General features: G+C 43.1%; 1 protein-coding gene across 1 annotated transcript in view; it reads right to left on the bottom strand.

Moving 5' to 3' along the window:
- Positions 1–369: 369 nt before the first annotated feature.
- The window catches only part of Tsg101 (tumor susceptibility 101), a 31,499-nt gene continuing 19,113 nt past the window's right edge, over positions 370–12,755 (bottom strand). Inside the window, exons 7-10 of the mRNA XM_038314024.1 lie at positions 10,591–10,682; positions 2,892–3,094; positions 1,590–1,829; positions 370–708 (exon numbers count right to left, since the gene is read on the bottom strand). Of these exons, the coding sequence (XP_038169952.1) occupies positions 619–708; positions 1,590–1,829; positions 2,892–3,094; positions 10,591–10,682 (625 nt within the window). The 3' untranslated portion in view covers positions 370–618. The remainder of the gene's footprint in view (positions 709–1,589; positions 1,830–2,891; positions 3,095–10,590; positions 10,683–12,755) is intronic.

Genomic DNA, 12,755 nt, shown 5'->3' on the forward strand with positions numbered 1-12,755 from the left:
TAAAATGTCAGCTGTTGACTTTTTTTTTTTTTTTTTTTCCCCGAGACAGGGTTTCCCTGTAGTTTCTAGAGCCTGTCCTGGAACTAGCTCTTGTAGACCAGGCTGGCCTCGAACTCAGAGATCCGCCTGCCTCTGCCTCCCGAGTGCTGGGATTAAAGGCGTGTGCCACCGCCGCCCGGCTGCTGTTGACTCTTGAAAGAAATACATCTCCTCCAATACACAGCTTTCTGTGTTATGCCCCACGCTAAGGAGAACTATCTTCACCCTACAGAACACCAACTGCGACTTAAGATGGACACTGTGCCCTGTTTGCCAGTGAGAATCTGGGCTTCAAACTAGATTTTGTGCATCTTTCCTCAAGTCCAGAAAGAAATTATGCAACAAATTTTATTTAGCCCAGTCAGTCCCAACACAGCACAGAAAGCTTACAGAGGGTAGAAAGTGCATTAATAAAAGCCAGTCTTTACCCAAAGAAAACAGAAAATATATTATTGATTCAAAATATTTAACACTCGAATGATAAACTGCAATAACTTATTCTGGGTCCTACTGATGAGAGAAAGGAAAAGAAAAGAAGAAGGCTTTACGAAGAGGTCCGTCTCCAGCTGAGCTCGGAAATCAGTAGAGGTCACTAAGTCCGGCAGTCTTTCTTGCTTTTTGCATAAGTGCCCTCAGTTGGAATTGTTTACGGGACAGGAGGCGGACATGCTAGGAGGAAGGAAAATGTTAATAGTTTAGAATGGCTTTGACCCAGGCATGAGGTCAGAGAACATCTATCAATCCTAAAAATATTTAGCAACCTTTGGAACCCTTATCCTATTACATGTACATAAGGCTTTAAAAACTCTACTACACTGCAGGATCTAGCTCAGGGGGCTTTGTTTGGCTTTGCAGTACTGGGATTGAATCCTCAGCATACAACAGGTAAGTGCCCCACCCTGAGATACATTCCCAGCTACATCTTGAGACACCAAAATAATAGGAAAACACACAACAAGCTTAAGCTTAATATAAGTCACCAAACTGTCTCTTGACTAAGAGATGAGGAGAAATGGGGTTAACTTGGCCCCTCGACAATGTCTAGAAAACAGCTTACTTCTCTTGCCTCTCTATTCACATCTTTTCTTATGGCATGCGGCCCTGCCAGAAGACAGTGGTAAAGAACCTTCTTTGTGATTTCTAGCTTACACCCAGCCACTTACCATGTGCCCTGCTCAGCTTGCATGAACACTGAGCTGTCAGCAGGAGCCAGGTCAAAAATACAGAGTGGCTGGTTACTAAGCCTATATTCTCCATGGCCCAACAAACAACAAACAAAGCTTACTAGATCTTCAGGTCTGTTCAGTATTAGCAAGCCAGAGATAACCTACACTTCCTTCTAGGACTATTTGATCTGGAGAAACTCATCTAAAATTATCCAATTCTAAGACATTACTGAATTAAAACCAAAACAAAATAGGGTGGGTGATAATCTCACATTTAGGTGGTGTGACTTGGGAGGCAGAAGAAGGAAGTCTGGAGGGATGCTTATCCCAAGCTGCCCTGCCGTGAACCTGCAGCAAAGCCCCGCAAGGAGGAAGAAAGCCTACCTTCAGGAACACATCCAGGTCTATCACTCCCCGCCTCAAGGCTTCTCCCAGGTAAAAGATAGTGTCTTCAATAGCATTTTCCTCTGCATACAGATTTAGAATCTGTTTATATAGCGGGGCTGTGGGGATGATAACTTCATCAATGTCATTATTTTCTGATTGGTTTTCCATTTTCTCCAGAGCAGAACTTAGTTCTTCATCTTTCTTTTTCAAAAGTTCTATGTTTTTATCAACTTCAGCCTGAAAACAGAACAGTCCACACGTAACTTACACTGATTTGCGCAGGATCACCTGCCGTGCACATCTACACCCCAACCTCAGACAGTGCTTTAAGCAGCCGACCGAATGCTTCCAACAGCTTCCTGGTAAAATGTGTGAGGGAATCTGCAGTCCCTGAAATGAGCACAGCTGTGAAAGTGACACACGGTGCCGATAACTGCCAGACACGGTGCTTTCCAAAAGGAAGTCCCTCCCACAGACAACCATCAAACAAGACTTTCCCACAGGAGGACTTCCCCGTCTGCGGACAAGATTCAATGCCCAGGGCAACACCACTTTCTCCAGTGTCGAGACGTGTGGTGGTTGCAGACTCTCCCTCACGCTGGTGTCACATTCCTGAACTGAAACGGTTGGCTACTGCTATGCTCACTTTATACAAACCCAAGAGAAAGCCTGGAGAGCGAAGGGTCACAGGCTGCACTGATGTGAAGCTCTCGAGGCCCCAGATGTCTCCGGATGATGACACCAGGGAAGCTGCAGAGATACATGTGTGCATACACACATGTCTAAGTGTGCAGGAATTAAGGAGGCCAGGAATAGACGTCAGACTCTTTGGAGCTGGAGTTAACAGGTAGTTGTGAGCAGCCTGATGTGGGTGCAGAGAAAGCAGTATGTGCTCTTAACCATGGAACCATCACTCCAGGCCCCTCAAAGATACTTTTAATAGTGACTCCAACAACATTTAGAAATACTATTCTCTCTTAGGTAGTTTGAGGCTTGAAGATCTTTACCATTTCTCCTGGAAAAGGGGCAATTTTCCAGCTAGCACCCACTTTCCAGGAGAGCAGATGTGGCTGCACTCGAGACCCAAGGTGCTGTAGTCTCTCCTTTCCTCAGTGTCCTCAGCCGATGACCTCCTGCCCCAGTCCCTGAGAACCACCACTCTGCTCAGAGAGCTACGCAGCTGTCTGAAGACACCCGCAGTTCACTGAACTTGTACTTCACACACCCAGGGTGCACACATCATCCTTTGCCTGGGCTATAATTAAACTCCCAAATGTAAATCTTCGATGTATTACTTACTACTTCTTGATCTAAGCGGGTGACCATCTCTTCCAGTTTCTGATGGCCCTTTTTCAGATCCTCCTCTGTTCGTTTCAAGGCATTGAGCTCTGCCTGGGCACCGTCCATCTCCTCTTTCATCCGCCATCTCAGTTTGTCACTGACTGCTGAGATGAGAGACGCTCGGATGGTGTCCTCACTGATTGTGCCGTCTCTGCTGGGACCTGAGGAGATAAGGCACAGACTCTGGACACAGAGGCTCACGTAGGTGTTCAGCATTATAACCGTGTTTGCTAGAAACAGCTGTAACCAGCAATATGACAGTTTCCAGAGTTGTGGCCTTGGAACTGCTACATTTGAGACTACTGAGCTCTTGCCACTCGAGTCTGACAACCCTCGTTCAATTTCTGGGACTCAAGTAAAAAGCTGGATGCAGTGGCCCTATCTGTTACTCCAGCACTCCTCTCTTGGTAGGAGGCAACAACTGGAGAGCTGGATGGAACCAGGAGAGACCCTGCTTCAACATGCGGAAGGTGAGAAACACGCACACATGCACACACACGCTCGCATGCATACACCATCATTCAACATACATGGGACACATTTCTTCTGCTAAACGCATCAAAGAGCTGTATTTCTTAAGCTCCATTCACAGACTCCTTTTTACTTAAAGGAGTAACTGTTCAGGAGTTGAGAAGCAGTTCAGTGGTTAGGAGCACCCATAATCAGGCAGCTCACAAAAGCCTGTTAATTGCAGTTACATAGGATGTGACACCCTCTTCTGGACACTATGGGAACCAAAACACACACACACCAAAATACTAATTTTAAAAAAGGACTTAACTATTCAGTCATCAGGACAGGATAAAGGCCAAACCGAAATCTCTGGTTCCTTACACTGTACTAATTTATAAAGTATTTTTTAAACAAGGATGAGGGGCTGGAGAGATGGCTCAGAGGATAAGAGCACTGACTGCTATTCCAGGGGACCTGAGTTCAATTCCCAGCAACCACATGGTGGCTCACAACCATCTTTAATGAGATCTGGTGCCCTCTTCTGACATGTAGGCATACATGCCAGCAGCACGTTGCATGCATAATAAATAAATAAATAAATAAATAAATAAATAAATAAATAAATCCATACAGAAACACAAAAGGTCACAAGCAGCCTAATCCACCCTGAGCAGAAAGAACAGTGCTGGTGTTATAAGCACAGCACAATGCCGGCATAAAGTGGGCATGCAGACCTGTGAAACAGAACAGAACAGTCAGAAATAACCCCAAGTATCCACTACCATGTGATTTTACGAAAGAAGCGAGAAACATGAAAACCCAACATTACCGTGTAGAAGACCGAGATTAGGTACCTGTCTCTCACCTGCAAAAATCAACTAAACAGGAGCTAAACTAAAAATTCCAACGGCAAACAGTGCAAACACTTAAAGGCCAAGAATATGACTTTCTGACTCTGTCTTCAACAGCTCAGGAAATAGCAAGTGACAAATGGGACCGCATCAAATTAAAAGGTCCCACACAGCAGAGTGGACACCCACAGAACAGGAGAATGTCTCTGTCAACTCTAGCATCCATTTGACCTTCAAAAATTAGACATCAAGGGGACTGTAGATGTAGCTATGATGGCTAATCTTTTTTAAAAGTGTATTTCTGTGCTGTGGATGTCAATATCCACCTTGTGTGCAGGTGCTCGAGGGGTCCAGAAGAGGGCATTCTCTAGGGATTTAGCTAAAACTACAGGGGCTATGAAACATCTGACATGGTGCTGTGATCTGAATTCAGGATCTCTCCAAGAGTAGCAAGTGCTCTTAACTGCTGAGCCATTCATTACTCCTGCACCTGTGATGTCAATCTTGCCTGTCAGTTTGACAGGGTTTAGACTTACCATGGAAAAAAACTCTGGGAGACATGGTGGGAAGACATAAATGTGGGTGACACCTCTCCACAGGCAGGGGGCCCAGGATGAATAAAGAGTAGGAGAGCTAAGCTGCCTGGCTGCAGATGCAATGTGATCAGCTGTCCTACATTCTTGCTACCCTGGCTTCCTTGACAAGAAGGCCTCTAGCCTCAAACTCTGAGTTAAATAACCCTTCAGGGCCGGGCGGTGGTGGCGCACGCCTTTAATCCCAGCACTCAGGAGGCAGAGGCAGGCGGATCTCTGAGTTCGAGGCCAGCCTGGTCTACAAGAGCTAGTTCCAGGACAGGCTCTAGAAACTACAGGGAAACCCTGTCTCGAAAAACCAAAAAAAAAAAAAAAACCTTCAGTTCATTCTGTCAGATATGTTTTTACAGTCACTAGAAAAGTAACTAACATGAGGGCTCAGATGGGAGAGCGCTTGCTCGGCATGTACAAACCCTGGGCTCGATCCCTGTTGTCTTACAAACAGGCATGCTGCAACCCACAGGACACTAGGCAGGGGGTTCAGAAGTTCAAACAGTTCTCAAAAATAATACAAATGGTCAATAAGTACATGAAAGCTGTTCAACATTTTTCCCCAACAGGGAAATGCAAATCAAAACCACACTAAGACTATCTCTCTTGAGTCCTATTAGTCATTATCACAATACAAGCAGCAAACGCTGTTGAGAATGTAAGGTTAAAAAAAGACTATATAAGGCTGGAGAGATGGCTCAGCGGTTAAGAGCATTGCCTGCTCTTCCAAAGGTCCTGAGTTCAATTCCCAGCAACCACATGGTGGCTCACAACCATCTGTAATGAGATCTGGTGCCCTCTTCTGGCCTTCAGGCATACACAGAGACAGAACATTGCATACATAATAAATAAATAAATAAATAAATATTTAAAAAAAGACTATATAGCAGCAGCAAGTCCAAGACTCTTCTTAAGCGTGGACACAGGCGGAGGCAGCAAAGTCCTGTCTGTAAAGGTCACAGTCGCCGTTAGGCTGTAGCTGCTGGGATGAGACCAATCCTAACTTCTTGTCACACAGACTTCACTATAAAACACATCCACGCTCTCTTGAAAGCCAGCCTGCTTTCATACAGGAGAAGAATTCTAATTAAAATGTGAAAGATGGCAGTGGGATATTGATGAGTTAGAGGCCAGCATGGTCTGCATGGTGTTTCAGAACAGTCAGAGGCACAGTGAGACCCTGCCTCAAAAAACAACAACAACAAACCAACAAACAAACAGAATAAAACAACCTGAAAACTGAAAGGCGAAATAAAAAATTCATGGGTTTCTGAAGTAGTAAAATGGGGCAGGAGAGCTCAGTGGCTGAGAAGTTACTGCACTCACGAGACCTGGGTTCACATCTCAGGATTAATATGGAGCTCACAGCCACCCAGACTTCCAGTGTGAGGTAATCCGTACCCTCATATACACAAAAAATAATCCTAAAAAACAACCCAAAACATTCTGAACTACATTCTGAACTTTAGTTCAAAATTTAGTGAGCCCCTTGCCACTGAAAGAAGAAAAAAGAACTGTTTGAAGCATTTCAATTTTTAAACTATTTTTTAAAGTGCTTCAAGAGAAATCATATGTTCTCTTTGTCTACTACAATAAGCCAAGTTCCCACAGACTGACAGTTCTCCAAGTAAGCAGAGCCAACTTCAGTTTTCAGGACTGCAGACTTCTGCAATTCCTGATTAGCAAAAGGAAAGGTCCGGGTAGTGTTGGCACATGTCTTTAATCCCAGCACTTGGAGGCAGAGGCAAGTGGATCTCTGTGAGTTTGAGGCCAGGGTGGTCTACAAAGTGAGTTCCAGGACAGTCAGAGCTGTTACACAAGAAGCCTTGTCTTGAAAAACAAACAGGTCAAAGACTTTAATAATAATAACAACAACAATAATAAATTCTTAAAACTTTATGTCAGATGATATTCTTCACCAAATTTAACCCTTAGGAAATAAGACACAATTTTCCTAGTGTTAGGAAACCAATACCCTCCCCGAGAAGATAATTCCTCAGATAATTAGGCTAATATCTTTAAAGTGCTGTAGGACACAATACCCGACTTAAGGCTACTCAGTTCTCCAACGGTACTTACCAATCACTGTTTCCTGTAAGCCAAAAGGCACCATTTTATATTAGCGAATCTAAGATTAACCTATTAGAAAACAAGATAAACGGTAGTTTTTCTAATTTTTATTATCTTATTTTTAAAACTTTATGTGTATAGGTGTCTTGTCTGTAAATATGTCTGCATACCACATGCATGCAGTACCTGCAGAGGCCAGAAGAGGGTGTCAGATTTCCTGGACCTAGAGTTGCAGACAGCTGTCAACCACCAAGTGTGTGCTGAGAATCAAATCTGGGTCCTTTAGAAAAGCACTGTGTGCTCTTAACCACCGAATATCTCTCTGCCCCAACTTTTCTGATTTTTCACCCTTAACCCAAGCCCACAAAATTGTTTCTCAGCCCTGTTTCAAAAAATGGAATGTAAGACACCTGAGGTTGACCTCCAGCCTCCCTTCACACATGTGTACACATATCTGCAAACACACACCACACAGGTACATATATATACATAAATATAAGAAAAAGAGGACAAATAATACTTAGGGGCTGAAATTGACAGTGGATGGAAACTGCTGGAAACAAACCAAAGATACGGGAAACTACTACTTACTGTGTGGTAACTGTGGAGCCGGAGTTATCACACATTATCTGCTCAGAAAGTGGATCAAACCACGGATATTATTTCTTATAATAACAAAGCAAAAGGTTGGTTTCTGAAGTAGGAGAAAACCTTCCAAACCACTATGTGCACAGAATTTCCATTTGTAGTATTGAGTGCCAACCTGGAACTCGGCACAGAGCTTATGACAGCTTTTATTTAGCAGAGAGAGCTTCAACATTGTTCCAGCTTTGTACAAACAATAGCGCTCTTGCTCCACAGAAACCAAGACTTAGGCAACCACAGGATAGTAAAGTGAAGAAAGCTACCAACAATACACCACATGAGACTCGATTTATTTAAAATCATTAGTTTTCAAAAGCAGCCAACAATTTAGCAGGAGGCTGAGGTCCCAACAGCCCACTACCCACCAACGTGCTATGGTCAGATCCAGTCTTGTGCAGGCGACACAGTGTGGCTGCTGTGCGCTCATGGCGGAAACAGCTATGTCATAGACTACGGTATTTTTCCAAAAAACACAGTATTTGCTCAAGTGCTTACTCTTTTTGAATCTCAGATCAAATCTACCTTTAAATGTATCATTTTCCATAACAGCCCATTTTGCGGATAAATGGAAAATTTCTAAGCCATAAAATTCTTCAAGGTTAATGTTACGAAATGAATTAACTACAAAAGTCTTTGATGGGCAAAAGGTAATCCACAAAGCCCAATAACCTGACAACCTGAGTTTGATCCCTGCAGTGAGTGCTGGAGAGAGTACAGATTCCCCAACATGTCCTCTGAGCACCAAACTAGCGCTAAGAATAGACATACACAAACAAAGACATCTATAACCGAGATCAGAGGGATCATATTATCTAAGAAACAAGGCAACTAACTGTCCCATTCCCATTTCTCTTGTTGCTTGAACTCAAAGAGTAGTTTATTTTAAATGTATGAGTGTTTGCCTGCATGTATTTCTGTGCACATCTTGTGTGACTGGTACTTGAGGCCAGGGCATTGGATCCCTTGGAAAAGCAGCCAGTATTCTTAACCACTGAGCCATCTCTTCTGTCCCAAATTTATAAGTTTTGTTTTTTGATTTTGTTCTTTTAAACTTACAGATTGAATTAAAATCTCCCAGCATTTTAATTTCTTATTCAAGTAATTTAAATTATATTGTTTAGGGCCAGACATAAGAACACACGCCTTTAATCCCAGTACTTTTGGGAAGTATAAGAAGGCAGATCTCTGTGAATTCAAGTCCAGCCTGCCTACAAACTGAGCTCTGGGCCAGTGAATTGTACAGGGAGATCCTGTCTCAAAATTAACAAAAACAAAAGTTTACTGTATAAAGGAAAGTACATTACAGGAAGGACAAGCACATCTTAATTTTCCAAAGCTATGCCATTAGGCAATGCCAACAGAAGCAGACGCTGTCTCGGTAGCAAAGGCACAGGCATAAGCTCCTGATATCAGAGCTCATGACATCAAAAAACACAAATACCAGCCTCCCACCATCCTGTATTCATTCAAGCACGTAGCAAAATACATTCGGGTGAGCTGCCACACACCAGCTGTTTGAGGAGGCAGCACAGATTGGTAAGAGTGAGTTTGACAATAATACAAAGGAAATAAGCAATGAACAAATTCTCTGAGAACAGTAAGAGATAAGGTAACAGAAACGATGAGGGGCAGGATCCCACAAAGCCTTCTAAGCCCAAAACATTTATAGTGAGCGACTCATGAAATGAGGCTTTTAGCAGGAGACATCACCGACTCATGTTTGAGTAAGATCCCTCAGGCCACTTCTGTTAGTATCAAATGCAGGGGCAGCCGGTTCTCGTACAGTAATTTAGACGAGATAATGGTAACTTGTACTGACTCTAGATATTCTGAAGATAAGATGATTCTAGAGGAATCAAGAATGACTTGAGTTAGACTACGGAATAGGTATCAATGAAGATGGGTAAACTGTAGAAAGACGAGTTCAACTTGAGTCATGATGAGTGTAAATTAAGATGTCTGTTAACATCAAGTGGAGACAGCAATAAGGCAGCTGCATATAAGACTGCAGAGGTCCGGACAGAGGTACAGACAAGGCACAATTCAGCAACTGTGGGTACAGACAGGGCATTTAAAGCTCTACCACCAGAGTAAGGAGTCAAAGTACCAAGAACTAACTAGGGATTCCAACATTAAGTGGAGGAACCCGCAGAGACTGAGCACAAGTACCTGTGATATGGGAGGAAAAGAACAAAGTGTGTCCGCTGGAAGAGCGTCAAGCTGGCAGCAGCCCAAGGACAGACCAAGGAGGAGACGGCAGGCACCAGCCATTGGATTTAAGCCCAGAAAGCTCACTATGACTCTGACAGAGCGGTTTTAAAAGATTGGTAGAGGGAAGGCAAGAAGGGCTGAAGAGAGCAAGGACAGACTGTAGTTTCAAGGACGCTTGCTGCACGGAGGAAATGGGGTGCAGATCGGGAAGTACAGTTGAAGCTTCAAGTTGTTTTAGGGTATTTTTTATGTGCCAAACAGTAGCAGACCATGAGGTAAGAAAGGAAATGCTGAAATGGTAACCAGCGCGAGTCAGAAGACATAAGCTCTGGTGGAGAAGCCCTCAGGCCAAGCAGAGGAAGGCAGCCGAATGACAACAGGAGGCAGCCGAGTGGGACAGACAGCAACGGTGTGCAACCCTTTCATGCACGACTTGCGCGGGTGCTTTCTGCTACAGGTGCTCGTACCTGTTTCCACACAGCCAGGCCACAAAGCCCTACGATCTGCTAATGGTTCCTAACCTTACTTTGGGGTTTTTTTCTTTAGGACTATTCCAGCTGTTACCTGCTGGAATAGTGAAGGTGACCTTCAGACCCAACTCAACACATGTGAGATTCACCAGTATGAATGTGGCAACAGGAAAGTTAGTGAGCCATCAGCCACACGTTTAGACTTCTAAATGGCAGAAGGCTCATTTATAGGATGTTAAATCACATTACAGGACACTGATCACTACAGACTTTCCTATATGGAAGAATATTGTAAAATTTTATATGTAACAATGAAACACTTTTCACAGGAGACCTTGACTTATGTAAACAATAAAATGTTCACAATACTTACCAACAGTGGTCACCGGAGGCTGGGAAGGGTACTGGGAGCTTGTTGTGGCAGGGTATGGGCCAGCAGGTGGGTAAGGACAGCCAGGATAAGCACTACAGGAAAGAATACCAAACGTGAAGATGACTCAACGCTGAGTGCTATGAGAACCCCACCGAGAAGGTGAAGTTGACATTGCTAATTAACGAAATTATAGTTTTAGAGATGAAGATATTTATTCAAAGAACAATGTGTGCAAATTCCACTAATGGCACTGGTTTAACGTAAAATGCTAGGACAGCATGGCAGTGTGTACCTACAATCTTGGAAGGAGGCTGAGGCAAGGATATGAGGCCGGGGCTAGAGAGTTGGCTCAGTGGTTAAGAGTGCTTGCTGCTCTTGCTGAGGACCCAGGCTTGATTCCCAGCACCCACATGCTGGCTCATAGTTACACATAATAACTCCAGCTCCAGGGGATTCAATACCCTCTTCTGACCTTGTGGGTACCACACATTCATATGGTACACAGAGATTCATGCAAGCAAATTGCTCATACACATTTAAAGAAAAAAAAAAAAGTCAGATGTGGTGTTAGTGGCTTATGCCTTTAAACCCATCACTGAGGCAGGTGGATCTTTGTGAGTCTGAGACCAGCCTGGTCTACACAGGGAATTCCAGGACAGCCAGGAGGACTGTCTTAAAACCAAAGAGAGGTCAGTGTGGGCTATGTAGTGAGACTCTACCTCAGAAACAAAAGGTCAACATACACAACAGCCTGAAGGTATGGCACACCTATAATCCCAGCATCTGGGAGGCTGTGATGAGTTCCAGACCTGCTGGAGAAATGGCTCAGTTGTTCTTGTAGAAGAGCCAGGTTCAATTTCCAGCACCCACATGGTTGCTCGCAACTGTCCGTAACTCCAGTTTCAGGGGATCCAAAACCCTCTTCTCAACTCTTAGGGCACCAGGTATGCAAGTGACACACAGACATACACATGAGAAAAACACTCATACACATAAAATAAATACATCTTAAAAAATGTGAGCTCCTATATCAAAAAAACCCCAAGAAATAGTAAATAGTCAAGTGTTCTTGCTTGGCTCAGACTATAAGGTTATCTTCACAGAGGTATTCCTAAGGAAAAGACCCCATTAGTAACAGAAGAGCAATTTTCCATTCTGATTTCTAGTCAACAGAGAATGACAATATTAAAATTTTGTCTGAGGCTTATTGGTAACCTTCAAAGCCTTCAAACATTCAATCTGAAAGCAAGTCTTTACAAAATTTAAAAAACTTTTAAGTGGTGGTGCACGCCTTTAATCCCAGCACTCAGGAGGCAGAGGAAGGTGGATCTCTGTGAGTTCAAGGCCAGCCTGAGTTCCAGGACAGGCCCCAAGCTACAGAGAAACTCTGTCCCCCACCACAAAAACAAAAAACAAAAAAAAAAAAACCAAAAACAAACAAACAAACAAAAAAAAACCACTTTTGTTTCTGGGTAGTTCTGTGGCATCCATGTATTCTAATAAATAGTCCTAAATTTAGATTCTGGAAAATCCAAAGTTTCTTTCTAATGGTTTATTTTTATTATCTTAGTTAACGAGTCAGGGTCTTGTTATGTATCCTTGGTTGGCCTGGAATTCATAAATATCACCTTGCCTCTGCCTCCGGAGTGCTGATGCCCAGCTATTTTTACTTTATGGTGTACATGTGTGGGAGCCAGGAGACAAAAAAGAGTGCTAGGTCCCTGCAGCTGGAGCTCCCAGTTTGGGTCACTCATAATTAGGAAGCAGGAAAGTGCTCATAACCAATAAGCCATTTCTCTAACCACTATGAACTTCTCAAAAAGGAAAGAACAAGTATTTCAAAGCCCCAAACCAATCAAAATCACTGTCATTGCCAACCCTAACCCCATTTTTATTTATTTATTTATTTAAAAAATAAAACAAATTTGCATTTCTCTAGATAACCTAAAACTCTTGGAATTATATGCATAGTATCTGCAACAAAATATGACCAACAAGCCATACATGGCAGCCTGAACCTGTAATTCCAAGGCTGAATTAGGATTATGAATCTACAGAGCCAGACCTATCTCAAAAATACCAATAAACCTTTCAGTGAATTTCAACTAACCTTATTTAATTTCCCGTTAGCATTATTTTGATTCCAAACATAATAGAATTTTCAT

This window comes from Arvicola amphibius, chromosome 12, assembly GCF_903992535.2.
Source record: "Arvicola amphibius chromosome 12, mArvAmp1.2, whole genome shotgun sequence".
Taxonomy (NCBI): domain Eukaryota; kingdom Metazoa; phylum Chordata; class Mammalia; order Rodentia; family Cricetidae; genus Arvicola; species Arvicola amphibius.